Below are 20,318 nucleotides of genomic sequence, written 5' to 3'. Positions count from 1 at the left end.
GGTTATAATTAACAATTGCTTTGCTGATTCCAAAAGTCTGTCTTCACATCAACAGTCAAACATATTGGTTGAGTTATAAATTACTTTGGATCGTTTTAAACTTGCACACAGTTACTCCAGTGATTAATGTTTCAGATGCAACAAGTTCTTTAACCCTTTAACTGATGCAGTGAGTAGCTTCTCATTTGTTAAACAGCCATCAGTTTGATACAGAGCATAAAGATTGGACTGTGTTTCAATGGAAAAAGGTCATGTGAATCCTTTTAAGTTAAACAGTGTGAGAAGAGAGGCAGATGAAGTTAGTATCCATCATGCCTGCTGCTTACAGTGCAAGCCTGTGGGGGCAGTGTTATGATCTGGGGTTGATTCAGTTGATCAGGTCTGGGTTCAGCATCGTTATGTGTCCAAAAAATGAAGGACATAAATGTAACATTGTATAAGTTTATCAAAACAACGGCATGGCAAATGCTTGAATTTTTTTTTAACCTTTTTAATGAAAGTCAGAACCAAATTTATAGATGTTCTCAAACTGTTTATATTACATTGGCCTAAGAATTATTACTATCAAAGCCATTGCTGCACATACACACCAGGCTTGACAGTGGTTTATTATTATCCTTCATGTTGCTTGATAACTGTTAGTAACTTAGTATAAAGTCTAAAATAGTGATGCATTTTAGACTTTATACTAAGGCTTGTTTTAACCAGTCATAGAATAACTTACTAGTAACCTGTCACCAAACTGACATTGCCACAAAAATGATAGTACATGCTGATTAAAGAGGGACAAACCTTATAACGAGGCAGTTTAGACACAGGTAGGGAATAACCAACTCTGTGGATGGACGCACAGGAGATCAGTGTGAGATCAAAACTCGTTCCTAACTGAAAAGAAATTATTGTTTTTTTGGTTCTTTTCCTTTTCTCTTTCTGACTCGAAGCCATTTCTTGAACCTTTTTATGCAACCTTAACAACAATATTCTGTATCCACAATAATTTTGAGAGATAAAGGAAATTGAGCTTTATTGTTTATTGTTATTTAGGTATTACTACGTGTTAGTTTTACACTTTACAATAACCTTATTATCAGCTATCAATAGTATCTTATTACTAAGTGGTCCAATATGCTGACTAATAAAGAGACAGGGTGAAGAATATCAAGGACAGCAGCAACTGAATCATGTCAGTAGTAAGCCTGCTTTTATATTGTTTATTAATGATATTGTAAAGTGTTTTAATAATAAGCCTTTTATAAACCACTTATAAATCTGTACAAAGGGTCATTAGGTAAAGTGGTACCAAAGTGGGAGATGTGTCCTTCCTTGACTAACTGATGAATTGAATATTCACAGCTCCACTGAGGATATTCTCAGCTCATGTGGACAGAAGACGATATAACCCGAGCTGCAGGGTTTTAACTGCAACATCATTTAATTCAAGACCTCATAAATCCTTTATAAGCCGAGTCTTATAAAGTGGAACACCTATTTTTATAATGAATTCACTTTAACAGGTTTCAACTTGTCAAATGAGAGAACTGGGTACTTTTTCTTTGTGATGTCTGAGACAGAACTGAATATATTTGTGTTTTGGTTGAATGAACATAGTTTGACAGAAGAATCCTTTCTTATCTGACATTACAGTAACTCAAACAGAGCAGAGTGTTTACTGGACTCTGTAAACGTCATTTATCTGCTCATTATTCAGCTGCAGCTATTGGAAAATTCATAAAATTTAATCAGTATCATCATAATAAAATCTGAAGTTTTCACCTTAGATTGCCTAGATTGTAGATGAGTATCTCTTTTACATTGTTAATGATTGAACAACTGAGTACATTGTCATGCATCTATTTCATTACATGGCTTTAAAAATAATGTCTTTCATTCTGAAAATTTATGAGAGAATTGATTAATGTAATGGACGGCAGTAAAAGTACTCATTTCCCGATTTGATTTGCAGGCATCACTTCCAGGAAAGTTTCATTCGCACTCACAGGAGAGAGGCCTTGGCACTGTATATTATTTCTTCAAGTGCTTAGATGAGATTATCGCAGCGCTCTTGAAACAAAATCTGACAAATGTTTCAATCAGTGCTTTTTATAGCGTACAACTGGAAGATGGCCACAGCCTTGGTCGACGAAAGCAAAACGGAAAACAAAGAGTCTTTATATCGACCGCACACTAGGATAACGTGAATGAAAAAAGCCCAGGTAGACAAAAAGCAGGTGTTACAGACACAGTGTTCTAATTGGGGAGGGCAGAGGGACAATATAATGATTTAGGAAGGAAACAGAAAGCAGAAGAATGCCTTGGTTTGGAAATAAAAAAAAAAGACTCAAAGGAAGAGGAGTAAATTGAAACGGAACCAAGGGCAGCACTGCAATCAATGGAATTTTTCTTAAAGGATTCTCTGTGAGCAAGAGGGGAGAAGGTTATGCAGCCTGTTACAAACTAAAATAGGATGGAAAAAGGGGAGAAAGAAAGAAAAAAAGTGCCAATTCAATACCCAGCAAATGCATAATACATAAAGAGAGAAGCACAGAGAGAAATTGGTTGGTGAGGGACAGATGACACATATATATTGCACCTATATATTTTCAGTGTCGGACAGAAAACTGAGAGGATGTTTCTTCCATCAAATGCGCCGGAGAGTGTATGTTTATGCGAGAAAAAATAAAACAAGGCAGTGAATTAAAAAGAGAGTCCACAACTGGGACTGGCAGATATTCCACGTCTCATATTGCTGATTAAGCTAACAGCAAACCAGACTTCTTCAATATCCAATTTGATTCTGTGTAGCAGAAAATTAAGACTTTTTTTTTCCTGTTTAACCTGCATGACTTTCCAATATTACACAAATAAAATGAACGACATCCTGGCTGAGAAAAAAAAAAAAGAAACATTTAGACTGGCAGCTTAATGAAAATGCAGTTAACATAAAAATGCCATTACTAAGTGTCAAATTGGTGTGGGGCAGGCATAGGCTGAACTAGGTCAGTCGTGTTGAAAAGTAGAGTTCTTCGTGTGAGGCAGGAGGAAACGTTGACAAAATCTGAGCAGATAAATGAGGGATTTTCAGGTTAGTTTGGTTTATATACACTGAGGCATAATCCACACTAATAGGGATTTGTTTTTTTTCTAAATAGCTATTTTCTTCCTGTAAATGTCCACATGAACTTGGTTTCTCAAAATGTCTGTCCACTGGAGAATGAAAAACCACCTACAACTCTGCAAACAAATACTGTGGATGAAGTAATATTGGACACAGCAGATGCAGGCCAACTGAATTTACACAAACCAGGAGCATATATATCAGCTGCTCTTGTTGTTTCAGGTGTTCAATTACACAAAAATAGGCAATCTTGGGTGTGCTGTTGTTTGCTAAACTCTCCATTTTCCATGTTTTCAAAAAGTAACCTGGTGCTGCCTTTATATGTAGATGACATGGAAGCATATAAAGGCCAAATATCCATATATGTGAAGGCCAGGACTAAGAAGGATTAGATTTTTAACTGCTGAAATGATGGATTAAACTTGAATTATGCTGCACCAAACTTTAAAGTTATTTTAACCCATAAAGATCCAAACATCTGCCACCGACCAAACCCATCTACTGATCTAAAATGTTTAACTTCAGATCCACTAATTCTATCAATACAAATCCATGTTAATAATTAGTGTAAAATGCAGTTTGTCATCTTTTCATGGTCGTCTTCTACAACACTGATTCACTAGTAAAACCCTAACTCTAACCCTAACCCTTGTTTTTTATATTCAGTTATTGATATATTTTGCTGAAAAAGCCACTTTTTCTTCAGATTTTTCGGTTTTTGACATAACAACCTCACCTTTAATGCAAGTGTTTTATGAACATCTCTACTATCTGTGAATTAAATATACAAAAATACCTGATTTTTGCGGGGGAAAAAAAGCAAAATACAGAGGAATATATTATAAGTGCTGATAAATCACTTAAGAAAGGTTAAATAGAGCGAAAAAAAAATTTCTTGGAAATTGCCACAGAAGTTCCACTGGGTCTTTGCACGTCAAAACTAGTTTAGGTTGAATTTAGGTCCAATGGTCATTAGTTGCAAGCAATGACATAAAGAATGAAGTTACAAGCAGCTTAGGGAGGTTGGGTGAGGAGTGTTTCATCCACGAGAAACTCAGAGTAGAGATGATCCTGGACCCCTTTCCTCCTGGTGAGGTATTTAGGGCATGTCCAACTGGGAGAAGACCCCAGGGCAGACCCAGGGCAAACCCAGGACAGGCCAGATCCACTAGTGTTTTAATTTGATTTACATGATTTTTAGTTTGCGGCGATGAACTGGTAACATGTCCAGAGTGTACACCACTTCGTGTATTGTGTGTTGGTAGATGAGATAGACTCCACCCCCGCGACTCACCTAAGAGATTGAGTGATTTGGAAAATAAATGAATAATTTTTAGTGATTTGACAAATAATGTACATTGATAACTTGCAAGTGCTACTTTTTTAAATAATTGCAGTGCAACCAGTGAAAATCAGTGATCTAGCCTAGCCATGTCCCTCAGACCTACTTTGAAGACAGTTATGGAACACATTAAACCCAACTGACATTTATGATGGTGCTGGTGAATTTCTCTCAAGATACTACTTCAGACAGGAAACTCTTCAGAGGCTGAACTGGATGACTGATCCAACAGTCCACCATGGCTAAAACAGTCAGTGCCAGTTCCTACCAGGCTGTCCTGGCTGTTACTGAGCTGTTTTTACTCTTCTGATATTTGGCCATGTTGTTCCACTAACTCAAGCAACAGGTTTTTGTGAAAGAAATTACAATTATTCTACAAAGATGGTTAATAGCTAACTTTTTTTTTCTTAGCAAAATAGCAAACAATTTGTCTTAATTAGAGTGAGCAAATATCTCAATATTTATGAAATGTGATTTCATATTTGATTTCATATCATCATATTAGATTCATATTTGATGAATGGAGATTACTTTGCAACTGTCCAATAGAGCTCTAACTAATATTAGTGATATCTACTGATCAACTTACCAACTGAATACACCCCTCACTTACCCTCCTCTACCATCAAAAACATGAAAACTAAAAGTCCTTCATTGGAGCCAGTATTTGTTTAGTCTGTTCTGGGTGTTTTGTTTTAGTGATACTAACTATGATCCACACTCTGATGTGATAGATGACAGTAATGCACCTTCATATTTGATGCCATCTGCCACAAAATGGAAAAAATGAGAAGAGGGAGTCAAAGTCTGTTCAGGGCTGCAAGGCCGTGCAATATTCTGAATGTCCTGGATGATCACTTTATATTTCCCTCTGCAGAATCAGCTCATTCTAAGGTACCGAAACAACAAATCTCATTTTCAAGTGACAATAGTGAAAATATAATTATGAACACTATATTTCACTCCTGCAGCTAAATCCTCTAAATCCCCCCTAAACCTTACACATTGAACCTTTAATTTTGAATCAGGATTTACTCGCTTTAAATCTAGTTTTGCTAAATTCTGATTAGAACTAATCTTAGATTAAATTAAGCCTTGTTGGTGCATCCCAGGCTAAGAGTGATCCCATAAAATCCTGCTTCATTTCTGCGGCGCAGCTCGACAGATTTTCTCTTTTCTCTATCTACTGTACATTTCTGTATTGCCTTCTTAGCTGTAAAGCTAGGCCATGCTACTCTTCTTCAAACAAGCACATTAAGAGGAAAGCGCTCTCTGCCTGTCTCCTCTCTCCCAGGTTCTTTCCCACGATGCACCGCTGTTCACTAACAAGAGAGGACAGCCAATCGAAGTGACCCGCCTTAAGCTTGCTGTTCGCCAGGCTTGTTTTCTATTTGAAAAGCAGCACACACTCTCACAGGCCATTTAGCCAATGCAATAATGACAGAGGCAAACACTTGCTTGATCCAAAACAGCACAAATGGCTGTGGTAACAGGCTCAGGGAGGAGAGCAAAGCATCACTGAAACACTTTTCTTTTTTTATGTGCGTGAATGCGAGGTCTGCTGGGGGAAATGCACATGGGAGCAATGAAAGAATAACATTTTCATTTCAACACTACATGTGTTTAGTGTCTTCAATCGTGTGTATTCTAGCTTTAAAATGTAATGGTGCCACGTGCTGCACACTTCAAAGCCTCCGTTCGCATTTCTGCATGCGTGCACATATGCATGTTAGCCTAAATGGCCTGTAGGACTTGGAAATGAGAACACTTCCTACACAACTGGGCTTTTGTGTGTGTGCGTGATTTTTTTTTCTACAACATTAAGCATGAGACCCAACCAAGGGAGAGCATCGCAAGTAGCACCTGCACACTTTATCAAGGAATGTAAACTCAACACAACGACAACCAAGACCAGTCTAACAGGGACTTGAAACGATGTGCATGTTTGTTCTCTGGCTTATATGACTTGTCTATTTGTTGGCCTTTTCAATGAGAAATGGGCTCGACTAGTCAAGCAGAAGCAGTCTGTCTGTGCTGTTTTCTGCTACAGAGTTGCAAAGCAGCACCACAGGAGGACCACAAAATAAAGAAGGGATAAAAGAAGAAGACGATGAAGAAGAAAAGAATGATATTTTAAAGAAGCACACACAAAAAAAATAACCTTGGGGTATATGCAGTCTTGGTCTGTTGAGTTTCTTTGAAGTGAACCCTGGTGTGATTGCACTAGTTGCGCTGTTTATATGAAAAGGTGTGAATCCCTCCCTATGAGCGGGGACCCCTTAATGGGTCCACTTCAAAGGTGCAGAGGTGAGAATGGACATGGTCAAGCCAAGATATGTTTTTCCAGTTTTATAAGCAGTTCCACTCCAGTAAATAACCTTCAGGTACAAAAATAAATAACCTACAAATAATGTACCTCTAAGAGTTGCAAAAAAAGGAAGTTTAAGGGATCAAGTAATGAGTTCATGGGTTAAAGCTTTCTGCGGCAATAAAATTAAAAAAGATCCTTACAGGTGTCACAGCTTTGGTTTATGACTTTAACCCTATAGAAAAGTGTTAGTGGAACATACTGAGAAGTAACAAGTACTGCTACCATAATGCACAGAAAAAACAAAAAAAGATGTTGGTCTTCCCTTTAGATGTAGTGTTTATGGTTAATGAAACACCAAAAGGCCTTTTTACACTCAGATCGTAAAAATAGATGCTCTTACCTGCTTATTAATGTAAATATGTTATAAACTATAGAGCATAATTAAAAAAAAAGTTTTAGATTACAATCCATGTATATTGGTTTATAATAGCTATGGAAACGAAGTTCAACTCGACATATACTAAGATTTATGATTTAATAAGCTTTTTTGTTGCTTTGTGCAGAATAAAACATACATAATGCATTTACTAGCAGCTAACTACTCATGTTTTAATTAATTGTACATTTAAGCTTTTTTATTTACTATTGTTTTGGTCCTTTTTCATTTATTGTTACCTGGTTAAGAATGGGACTGTGTTAATATAATAATGTACGCAGAGTGCTGCTCGCCCACTGGAACAGTTTCAACTATTACTGTAGATTTCCATTAACTCACTGAATAAAGAAGTTAAAGGTCAAGTTCTTCATTTATGTGGATCTAATTGCAGAAATGAGACATAATACTCAGATTTGTTATTCAGTATCTTACGATGAGCTGTTTAGATCTTCATGGGGAATGAGTTGCTTTTCAGTGTTATGTTTCCACAGACTTCCTCTCCTACTTTTTTCCTGTTTCATAGGTGGAAACCAGCTTTAAGGTTCATTATTATCCCCTATGTGAGATTTTATACCAGAGTTGAGTGTATAATATACACTGAAAAGCCCAAAACAGACAAAACAAACACTGCCTTTCATATTTTTTGCAGCCAGAAGGATAAGCAAGACTCAATGTCATCACTTCATGTCGATAAATATTACACATTGAACCTTTAAATCATGTGGCCATTAGTATAGCAGTAGTCTATATAAGTTTGGCAAAGCGTAATGTGTTCCTCTGAGTGTAGCTCCACCCTGTGCATTGGATTATGAGACTGAGGGATGGTCTGATTGTCCAGGTGTGGATGTGTGAGACAATAAAAGTACAGGGACAATTGCACTGACAATCTCAAAACACTCTGTCAACATCTTTTTAATGCTGCCTTCACGTGCTATTGGGAAGTTGGTCCTTTCCACTTGTGAATTAAAAATTACCAGTGCATTGCCTTCAAGTGCTTTTGTTATCATCGTGAAATGAAAAATGGCTGATACAGCATTTTTTTTTTTTCATTCATTCATCTGCTGAACTTTATCCTCAAGAGGGTTTGAATGGACATGTATACACTGACATATATAAAGATGAACAAACTATCACTCTCACGTTCACAACTATGGGCAATTTAGCTTAAACCAATGAACCTATTAATGCATGTCTTTGGAGGTCAGAGAGAACCCACACACACACTGGGAGAACATGCAAACTCCACTTTTTTTTCTTAATAGTTGTCTTGCAAATTGTGTATACTATAAATGTGCAAAATAATCACTTAGCAGCAGAACGTTGATTAAAGTAGTGTTTATGATTCGTAATAAATCCCCCGTTGCTCTCCGCCATGTTGAAAAGTTCAAAGGTTATTTTCATCGTGGCAACTCGTGTATCAGTTTTTTTTCCCAGTTCCCCCAGTGGAAAATAACACATGAGGGGGGGTTCATGTGCAATTTCTAAGTTTTTAAGTAGTATTTACCATAATTCCCACAGCACTAGAAAGCAGCGTAAGTGTCTGCTACACTTGGAATATTTTTTCTGCTTTACTTTGCAGTCCTACTCCTCCATTAAAACCATCCAGACTTGCCCAACATTAACAGTGATTCCACAATCATCCAGGTTACTTGTGTTACTCTGTGACTTTAGTGTCTATCAAGGCAATGTTTGAAGATGTGGGGTGCTTTTAAGCTAATGGCAGTTCCAAAAAGAGCAATATAAAAAAGTTGTCGGACTCCAGCTGAAGGTTAGATGGTAGTGCGCTGATATTGATTCTTCATACAAATCTGATGATGTAGAATTACACGGAACATTTGACTCTACATCAGCATCAAAGTGTGAAAGCTCACACTCTCACAACTATCTGAAAACAGAAGGTGCTCTTTTTTCCCCTCGATTTTTTTGCACATTACCACCAATGCTGATGTTTCATTACATTTCAGTCAGCAGTCATTTAACTTGGTTTACAGCTCAAAAATCTATTTTAGTGTTTAGCATCATTTCAATTCTGTGATACTTGATTATGTTCCATGTTCATACCTGTACAGGGTGGAGAAGCAAAATTTACAATGAACATTTAGTTGTTTTTTCTCAGCAGGCACTACGTCAATTGTTTTGAGACCAAACATATATTGATGTCATAATCATACCTAACACTATTATCCATACCTTTTCAGAAACTTTTGCCCATATGAGTAATCAGGAAAGCAAACATCAAAGAGTGTGTGATTTGCTGAATGCACTCGTCACACCAAAGGAGATTTCAAAAATAGTTGGAGTGTCCATAAAGACTGGTTATAATGTAAAGAAGAGAATGACTATGAGCAAAACTATTACGAGAAAGTCTGGAAGATACTATTAAAGAAGAATGGGAGAAGTTGTCACCCGAATATTTGAGGAACACTTGCACAAGTTTCAGGAAGCGTGTGAAGGCAGTTATTGAGAAAGAAGGAGGACACATAGAATAAAAACATTTTCTATTATGTCAATTTTCTTATGGCAAATAAATTCTCATGACTTTCAATAAACTAATTGGTCATACACTGTCTTTCAATCCCTGCCTCAAAATATTGTAAATTTTGCTTCCCCACCCTGTAAGTATTGCAAATTGATAAATGTTGGAGCATGCTTTGTTTGTACATTACAAAGCTGCATCAGTAGAAAACAATGAAACAGCCACAACTCTGACTTAAGATACAATCCACTTTAGAGACATTTAACACCTAGTGGAAGCCAAAGTAAAATACTTGTTTTGCTTTAGCAAACACCAGACAAATATGTTTTTAAATTACCTGTGATGTATGTGGGTTTATTTTATATTGCAGCAGCTTACTGGTCAAATATCAATGATGTGATGTTCTTCCCTATTCACGATAACAGAGCTTTATAGCAGAATATTTTCAGCTTTCCAGTTAACCCTGAAGATCAGGTTTCGAGGAAAATGCTTCTCTTTAGACTCACCAATTCAACAATCATACTGAAACTAGAAACCCACATTGCCAAAAAGGCACAGACACCAGTTTATCCACCAACAGGAGCCTCATTTGTCCAGAATCAAAAAGAAAAACCAAAAAAAACACAAAAATGAAAAATGCAGCAACATGACATGCTGCATTCAGAACCTTGCTTTATCTTGACTGGAACATTTTGCGCTTATCACCATAGCTATCACTCATAAGAGGCATAAAACACATATACCTTAACGCAACAAGTTCAGAAATATTCTCTTGGGGGGATTCACATCATGAAGGAACAAAGGTATATTTTAAGGTTGTAAATCACAATGCAATTTTACCTGTAATGTCAGGCTTCTGTGGCATGAAGAACTGATAGAAGGTGGGCTCTGACAGGCCCTTGACATTGCGTGCTGTAATTTCCACCTCATATCGTGTGTTCCACTGCAACGGCTGAAGCATCGCAAATCATTTGCTCCTGGAACCAGCTTCGTCATCCACTGCTCCTCTTTATCCTGAGAGTGGGCAAAGAGGAAAAAAATGTATAAAATTACATCTTTCTCTGAACCGCAGCTTTCATCTACCCTTCATTTGTGTGTCTGAAAGCATCAAAAAAGGGCTAAGGTGAAGTGTCATTTTTACGTGATAAACAATATCGTAGCCTCTGTGTTTTTAATCTGGGGATTTTGAGAGTTACAGGGATCGGAAATTGAGGTGGATTTGTGAAACACCCACACAGACGCACAGGTAAATAAAAGGCTAATCATCTGTGTTTCCACAGGACGTGCTGGTTCACAGCTGTCCTCTGATGCCTCTCCATCCCCTGTGGCTTTTTCTCATTTCACCCCTTCCTTATAACACATTTTCTACAGTTCAGTCACAGATCCATTGCTTTGCTTTTTGTCTTGAGACCAACTGGAAACAAAGCTGTACATTTCATATCTCTATGATACATGGAAACAAGTAGCAATGACTACAATTACGAATAGCGATCTAATTACTATTATTATACTGAATTTATTTGAGTCTATTTGCTTCATTATTAAGGAAAATGCATAGATGACACAGTACTTCTCTGTGCATCCAAAATATCACCTTTCAATGATACCTTTTCGTTTTATATAATTGCATAGGCTGACATAGCAATTGCGATTCAATGTGCAGCTCTACCAACAATACAGTATAAGTTGCTTCATCAAAATAGTAGGACTTAGTGACTTATAAAGAATGACCCCTTCTAGAATGATTGGGGTGACTTTGCGAATCAGTGCATTTGCATAGAAACAGAAAAGAATTTTTAAAATACCCTTTTACTCTTGTTTTTCCGAAGGTTGGAAATAAGTGGAAAACCAGATTAAATGGGTATTTTAGAGTCAGTAAAAATGTGCAGTTTGTCCACTTTAACCTGTAGGAGTTTGTGTAGTATGTTTTGTTGATACTCACATATACAAAACACAACATCCCAGATCTTTTGTGTTATTGTCTCCAGTAGATCAAGGATGGGAAATTAGAGCTGTGAGGTTTTTTTTGTTTGAAGTGGTGAAAAAAATAAAGAATTGAAACTGGCATCCTATTAATAATTGCCTAATTTTTAATTTCACAGAGGGAATTAGGGCAGCAGCTTCTTTTCATATATCTTTTTAATCTTGTTTTTCGTATTTTTATTTGCTACAATAATATTAGGTAAATAAGAGACTCATAAATGTGTTTGTTGTGTCTGACCGTGAAAAAGTAAAAAGAAGTGAGACTACCAAACACTTAGAGTTTCAATATGATAATTGGAGTTGAGTGTGATAAGACGTTTTCAGCAACAGCTGAGCCATAATGTTTAAGTAATGGATGTGGGGAGTATATTACATGCTTACTTTATCCAGAACTAACACAGGACTTCTTTAGCAGGTCTTGTACAACTCGATCTGTGTTTCTAGCCAAACAGCAGTCCACTGCATGACTGTGAAAACCACGATAAAGTCCTTCAGCAGCTGAGATACAGGTGATCTGAGGTGGCTGAATGTCCAGGTGTTGAGTAGTTCAGGGACAGAGAATCACAAGATACTTATGCAGAACCATATGAGGCTCTGAGAGGGTTAGTTTGAATAGTTTTAGAATTAGGTTTGATGGGTCGAGTTGCAGCAGGAAAGCCATTGCTGAGACTTCAGAATAAGAAAAAGAGGCTTGCCTGGGCCATGAAACACCGCCAGTGGACTACTGAAGACTGAAAGAAGGTGTTATGGACTGATCAAACCTGCAACTGGAAGTCTTCTCTTCACAGCTGAAACTGAGACATGCTTACTACGACCACTATTGAGCTGTACTTGAAGCTGTTGTCCTGTGAGTCGCCTATCACTCAAGTTGTTGATTGCCATAAACTTATCTTCTGATTCTGTTGTGTCTTTGGGTCTGCCAGACCTCTTCCTGTCAGCATTTCCCCCAGTTTCTCAGTGCCTTTTGATGGTGAAGGAAACTGGACTTACTGACACCTGGACTTTCTTGGCAATTTCTCTGTAGGACAGACCTACATTTTTAAGTGTTATGATGGTCTGTCTCTCTTCTTTCGTTAATTGCCTTTTCCTCTTTTCCATTTTTATAGTAACACACTACTGTCTGCAGTACAATACTGTTCAAATAATGCTCACAACAGTATGGTACCAAAGTGTGTTCCAACACTACTTTTATGCAGACAGAGGGGGTTGGAAGGAATTAAGAAATGTTGGGACACCTGTAGGAATTGGTAGCACCAACTTCTGAGGCCTGATCAACCTCCATTGCTGCAGAACTGCTTTAAGTTGTTAACCCATTTCTTGTTCATCTTTTTGTATAATTCTGAAATGTACATTATTTTTCAGTTTTGTTTAACCTTACTTTTTTTTTTTTTTTTTTACCTCTGGCAGTTCACCGCTTACCTTTGAACCATTTCAAGCTGTTCATTGGACTTGAACTGCTTGACTTTCAATACAAAACTGGAAAAATTGGGGTGTTCTAAAACTTTTGACCAGTAGTGTGTGTGTGTGTGTGTGTGTGCGTGTGTGTGTGTGTGTGTGTGTGTATGTGTGTGTGTGTGTGTGTGTGTGTGTGTGTGTGTGTGTACATATATTAGTACTGTAGAGTGGTTCTTTACAGAGAACTGAAACTTTGAAGTATCAAAATTCAATGACAAAAATTGCAATTCTGCAGCTGGTATTGTTGTCTCTAGGTATTGTAATACATTCTTTTTAGGATTCAAGTCATAATACGAATTAACAGATCCAGCCAGGGGTTTTTACGAGACAAAGTTGCTGCCCTTGTGTGAGAATGATATAATATGGAGAGATATAAAGGAAGAACTACTGATTTTTTTTAATACACATCTCATGATACAGAGTAGTGTTTTGTCATGGAGATGGGAAGGCTCATAAAGATTTTGAAACAGTAGTAAGCTGAGCTGTTTTCACCTATAAGATGCAACGTTTACATATTCGTCATTTTTATGTGCATTATCACCAGCATGGATGCATTTCAATATTATTGAGTCAAATGATTCTAAACACTATAATATGTTTTAGTGTTCAGTATCACTTTTAAGCTCTTGATTTTTCAAACTTACGTACACAAATGCGTTAACAATAATGGTCCAAATTTATGTGAAACTATATATAATATAATATATACAACAACTTTAGTTTTCTGGCAGTAAGACTCCTGAGCAGCACGCCCAGGAAAGACAATGAAAAGCACTTAAGCCTTTTAGCATCCTAAAGAAAATCCTGAAGCCTGTGTTGTCATTCATACTCCAAATCTAACTATTGTGCATGCATAGTGATGAGACTGAAGTGAATACACAAATGTGTATTTGCATATTATATGCAATACAGAGTGTCGTTTCCAGTCTTACCATAGGATTCCTCGGTGTTAGAGGTCAGAGAAGAGAGGAAACTGATTTCTACAAAGTCGAGGTCAATAACATTTTGTCTGGATTATCTGGTGACAATGAAGTGGTTATAAAAGTCATGTGTCCTGGTGCAGGTTCACATTTTCTTTTACTTCATCCTTCATATTTGCTAGCCTCAGCTGGGTGGTTCTGTGTTCCTGTAGACAGTCAGACGGGTGGTGAGTGAAGAATCTACTTTTGTTTCCTGTTCAGCCTTCAAAAACATTGCATATTATCCCTGACCTTCCTTTCTGCACCATGTTTTCATCTGTAGTGGCATTATTTTCAACTGCAGTCACTTTCTCAACAAGACAGAGAAATAGCTGCTTGGACACATTAGCACTGGGGAGATAGGAGATTTGGACCAGCTCAAATCCACTTAGTCCTGTGAAGAGTTTTTGTAAGAGTGCCATCTATTCTGTTTCCTGGCCTCATCTCAGTCCCAGCATTATCTTGTGAGTTTAAGCTGCTTTTTGCTATTTTACAAACAAATGAAAAATATCAACTACTTAAATGGATGAATGAATTCTCAATGCTTGTGTGTACTCTTTTCAAAAACATGGATTATAAGTGACACAAGGATGGAAAAATAGAAAATTGCGAGCGGAGCATTCAGGATGTTATTCACTTTGCCGCCAACGTACCCACTCAGGCAGCAGGAGCAGCTCAAACCACATGCTCTCCACTGAGAGGAAAATGTATTCCCTGAGTCACATTGTGTCAACCACAAAGAAACTACAATGTCCAGCTGTTTTTCCTTTTGGTTTCTTTCATGTGAGACAAAATTGCACCCTTAAATCATACACTCCTTGTTAATTATGCAGCATGCTTACTTTGGTCAGTTCTTAAAATGCAGTCATTTCATCAAGTGATACTGTCAATTTCTTTGGATTGAAGAGAGGGTATCCTGCTGGAAAAATGACTGTACTATATGATAATGGCTTCAGGAGTTAATAGCCAGAGGCAAGAAAAGACACACTCACTGTACTTTCAACGTCAGTGGTTCTGAATTTGACTTGTAGCAGCACCCAGACATCAGTCGTGCAGAAAAGTATCAACTCTCCTCAATCACAATAATTCTTTCAAGAAAAGCTGTGGTTTTAATATAGATCATGGAGTCATGGCAGTGTCCTGAGGCTTGGACTTGAAAGCAGGATTTAAGGGTTAGCGATTTATCATTTCAATGTCACAAAGGTGGCCGTTACACACCAACTCTGTATATTTCATAAATCTGATACACCTTACTCATTGACTACTATAATTATTCCATTACTGTGAAAATTTGCAATATGAGACCAAGCGATTTGCCAACCAGTTAGGATGATTTGTGATTCACTTCCCTCACTGAAGCTGGAACAGTATGTAGATATGGATGACTATATGAGACCACACTATGTCCACTCTCAGCCTGCGTCCTGTTTTTGGTTGGTCTGCACCTGAAGAGGATGAACTTCCCTCTCTCTCTGTCTAAAAAACTGCTCTGTTGATCCTCATCTCTTTCAGTCTCTTCATTTTCCCCCCATCTGCCTTAATATTAAAATCTGATCTCTAAAAACAAATCTATGTGGCTTGTGAGCTCATACTGCATGGCTGTTTAACTGCACGGTCAGCACAGTCAATATCTTTTTTTAAGAGTCGACTTTTTATTTGGGGTTGGAGCACATTTATATTTTACTTACTATTTCAGAGATTTTGAAACTAATTACAACACTGTTTATTCCTGACTGCTGCATATATTAAGCAACATCTGGGAAAAAATGTAAGCACTCTAAAATATTAAATGCTTTTTTTTTGGTTGGTCTTGGTATGGACAGATTTGTTAACAATGACATCACAACTAATCGACTTAAGTTGGATTCACTATTTGCCCTCAAAATGTTATTAAAGCAGTCATCCCTCGTGAAAATAAAGCCTTAAAATGCCTAAACATGTATCTAAAAAAATCACACTATGACAACGAAAAATGTTGGCAGGGCAAACTGAGGCTTTCATCCAGTGCCAGCAGTTATTTCACCAGCTTTTATAAAGCTAAAGCTAAATGTAGCTAAAACTATGCATAACGGTATGTATCAGTAGAGAATTAACATCATATGTCTGAAATTAAATGTGATATTAATTAAAGCTAGTCTTTGTTATGCTTAACATAAATTGACGTTAAATATAAATAGAATGTTTAAAACACAATAAATATAGGATATATTCTTAAAAGTGATTCTTATGCAATATATCGCAAATGCATGGAGTATTGAAAAACACTGCTGTAATTTTAAGATGAAAATAAGAAAATTACGTCCAAAACAGTTGTACTCTCTATGTTTGTCATCAATTGGAAAGCTGACCTGACAATAATATAAATTCCTCCAATGTCTGGATTATGTTGCACAGTTTTATAAAACTGAGATTATGTAATTTCTACAGCCATGAAATGTATGTTTTACTGTGTTCAGAGTCAATATCCTACAGCCCTTTCAGACAGACAGTACCATAAAACTAGATGGCCCTTGGACCTCAATCTTGCCCCAAAATGTGTGCTGCAGTTCTTGGGTGTAGTACGATACACCCTGGAGGAGACCAGCTGGACCCCAGCCTTTCACTCAGACCGAGGGGGACATACTTCCACTTATGAGGTCTACTTCAATTTTGAGCTGGTAGCAGAAAACCCACAGATGCACCTGTGTCCAGTTTATAACGTTCGAACCTTAAAAGCCTCAGCGTCTAATATCTTTCTATCCTTTTGTTAGATGCAGTTTAAATCTGTCTTCATTTTAATGGTGTTTCAGATTAGTAAGAACCAGGTACCAGCGTTCGACCTTCGCCTACACACACCGACCTGGAGCCAGCCCCACAGAGCCAGATAACTACAAGCTGTGGGAGGCAGATACTGGGTCCTCTGCCCCCCATGCTGGCAGACCACGACCCTGGGTTCTGACAGCAGAGATCCTACAAAAACTAACAACAATATGGTAGAGATCAACTGAAGTTCTATCCATTTACAGCACGTTAGAAGAGAAAATCTAAAATGTGGATTACATGATGAAAATGTTCAAGTACATATTTTGTCTGTTTTCGGTATTGAATACTTCACAAAGACTCTAAAGTTCAGAGAGAACTTTGTGTGGCATTGAAACACTGACGGCATGTGCAAAACTGTTAAGGATGCCCTGAACAAAACTCTGTTCATTGTCTGGGTGACTCTAAAAGAAAGATGAATCAATCCTAGGAAAAACAGAATGTGGTGTGCCCTGTTAATACCCTTTGGACAAATATAGTGTAGATTCTGTTGAAAGTTACTGCCCTAGAATTTACATTAGATTGTCTTTGTGTAAATTTGGTGCGGAAATCTCAATGCATTTTTAAAATAATGAGATTACATAGTTGGAAGGACATTTTGCCATTTGATCTTGAAAAAGTAGGTCAAGGTGATCTATTTTATCAGGCTTGTGCTCCGTGCCAAGATACATCCACAGTATAAATCTGGTGCAGATATCACAATTCATTCTTCAGATAATGCATTTACATTGTTGAATGGACAGACAGACGCCAAAACGATTGCAATACCCCTTCGAGTTGGCTGAGGGGTAAAAACCTATAATCCATATTCACTGTAAAATGTTTGAAAATACCTTGCCTGTGTCTAATGGGAGTATATGACATGGTTGTATATCATTCAACACTAGTCAGATTAACGATTCTGACTATTCTTGGGCAGATTGAAAATGCTGACACACTCTGACGCACAAACCTGTAGATATAATAATAATAATAATGGATTGGATTTCTATAGCGCTTTTCAAGGCACCCAAAGCGCTTTACATTATTGATCTATTATTCATTCACTCTCACATTGTGTCAAACACCTGTGGATATGAATTAAACCTGAACATGAGATTTGATTGTATGGTCTGATGATCTGTGGAAATGACTGCACACCCATTGTTTCATACCTGAAGGCAAAAAATGTTCAAATATTCAAACCACTTAAGACAGAAAATGGACGTGTACACATCAGATCAAAGTGTACTGCTGTAAGACATGGTTCTGGAAGTCATACCACATTATAAGCTCCAAATATAAAATTTAAATGTTTTCACCCAAATAGATCTTTTTCAGGTCAAGATCTGAACTCAAAATATTGTCTAACTTTCCTAATAATGAGGACTGGAGGCGGGTGTCATTTCCTTAGATGGTGACCCAGATCATGTTTTTTTGGACCCATTTTGGACCCAGGCCTGTGCAGAGCCACTTTCACTGAGCCTCTGAATCACAACAGAACAGCAGATATGTTTTATTCTGATTAAAAGGCACAGACCTCGTTAAGAAGGTAGGATGAACGTTTTGACCATGTAAAGCAGATTTTTAATCTGTTATAACCTTGAACAATCACAACTCATAGCCAAGCAAAGATGACTGCTTTTTTGTCAAGAATTTGTTTTTGGCCTGAAGCGCGTCTGTTTGGATGGAAATACTAAATGACAGAATATGTTAAATTTTATCATAAATATTTGATTTACTCAGAGCTAATAGTGGGCAGACTGCTCTATCTTTCGTGACCCTCATAACCTTCACACACAATCATAAATAATACTTACAGTTTTGTACTTGACTATATACTCCACTATGGGCATCCCACCATCGTCCTGTTTGACCAGGCCCAGCCTGTAGGCCTTGCCCACTCCTCTCTGCCCGTGGACGGCTGGTGGACTTGGCTCTCCTGAGGGACACATGAAGGGGAGGGCTGGGATTTAGATGAGAACAAAACAATATGCCTTTGTGTGTGTGTTACTGTGATAGTGTGCCTGTGAGTTTCCAAGAAAGCGGAAGCATCGTGAGATATGAGATAAGGATGTGTACCAAAGAGAGAGAAGGCTCTGAGCTGAATTAAATTCATATTACAGGGCAACTCCCTCTACGTGTCTATAACTAATGTCCACCGGAGCTTCTTATTATTCACTGCATTTTACTAATTGGGTTGCTTTCCAACATTCATCCTGAGAAGCTATACTGCTGTATAATATTAACAGTGGAAAACACTTTTTCTATGGCCTTGCCTGGATTTACTGCAATCCTCCTTCACTGGATTGCCAGAATAAATAAAATGCTTATCATAAAACCCCTGCAGTATAAGTTTAATGCAGCCGTTTTTACATCAAGACACAAATTTGACAGAATCTATTCCAAGCTCCAATAATCTGGATTCATATCACTGAAATACGAGGACGTAGTAACCAGTGTAAGTATAAGCATGGCAGCATCAGAAGATAGCAAATAGTTCTTACTTTGCTAAGGTGCTGATGCTTTGAATATATAAATAAATTTAGATTTCCATTACATACAGTGCAATTTATTTATTGGGACAAAAACATCTTTGAGATAACGTAGTTGTGAAGCATCTTTATCAGCGTTTACTGACCTATAAGTAAAAGATCTATGACATTTCTATGCTGTTTGCATTTCATCACCTTCTCCACATCATCACTTGTGAGGTGGCGGTTATAATAGGTCTGAAGATCTCTTCTGTGCTGGATGCTAACAATTGGAGGAGCTTTTACTTTGATAAATGTCTCGTTGTTACATTGACTGTCTAAGGAAAAAGGGGAGGAAAAACAGCGACAACAGAGATGGATGAGGAAACAGACGTACGGATGGGTAAAGTCTGGAAGGTCTCTGTGTGGCTGAACTCGCCCTGGCCCTTCCCGTTGACAGCTGCCACTCGGACTTCGTACGTCGTGTTGGGCTCCAGGCCTGTCAGCACCACCGTCGCTGGATAGAGACAGGACCAGAGTTCACGTCACCTGGAAATACTGTATGAGGCCACCATCAATCAAGCAGATAGCAGAAAGTGTGGTGGGGAAAAAAATGAAAAATGAGGCTTTGGATCTGTTGTTTATGGTTTAGCTAAGACCCTGTGGTTTCATCTGAGAAAAATCTTCCATGTCTATTTTGGTGAGCAAATTTTTGTCCCCTTGTTTGTGAGGAAATGCTATCCAATTCAATCCAACACAGGAAGAATCGGAACAGTGAGTGTGAGCCAGATCTAATCAGCCAGCATGAGTGGTCCACCTCAGTAATGCTATTGTGGTTGAAGGGAAGCAAATGCCTGCACAAAATCACAGCTCTTGTGAAAAACCTTCTCAGAAGAGTGGAGGCTTTAATAGCAGCAGATTAGAGCCTATGATTTTTAAAATAGCAAGTCCATTTTGTCACCAATGACTATTTTTCAGGTGCCCAGGAG

The 20,318-nt window shown here is 37.7% G+C and overlaps 1 protein-coding gene across 1 annotated transcript in view; it reads right to left on the bottom strand.

Annotated features, from left to right (window-relative positions):
- Positions 1–20,318, bottom strand: part of LOC115435660 (neural cell adhesion molecule 2-like) — a 410,900-nt gene that overhangs the window by 34,889 nt on the left and 355,693 nt on the right. Inside the window, 4 exon segments of the mRNA XM_030158227.1 lie at positions 10,521–10,649; positions 10,652–10,694; positions 18,676–18,797; positions 19,727–19,846. Of these exon segments, the coding sequence (XP_030014087.1) occupies positions 10,521–10,649; positions 10,652–10,694; positions 18,676–18,797; positions 19,727–19,846 (414 nt within the window).

Source organism: Sphaeramia orbicularis, chromosome 2 (genome assembly GCF_902148855.1).
Source record: "Sphaeramia orbicularis chromosome 2, fSphaOr1.1, whole genome shotgun sequence".
NCBI classification, from domain to species: Eukaryota; Metazoa; Chordata; class Actinopteri; order Kurtiformes; family Apogonidae; genus Sphaeramia; species Sphaeramia orbicularis.
Note: the sequence above shows the minus strand (reverse complement) of the source record. Positions and strands in the feature narration are given on the sequence as shown.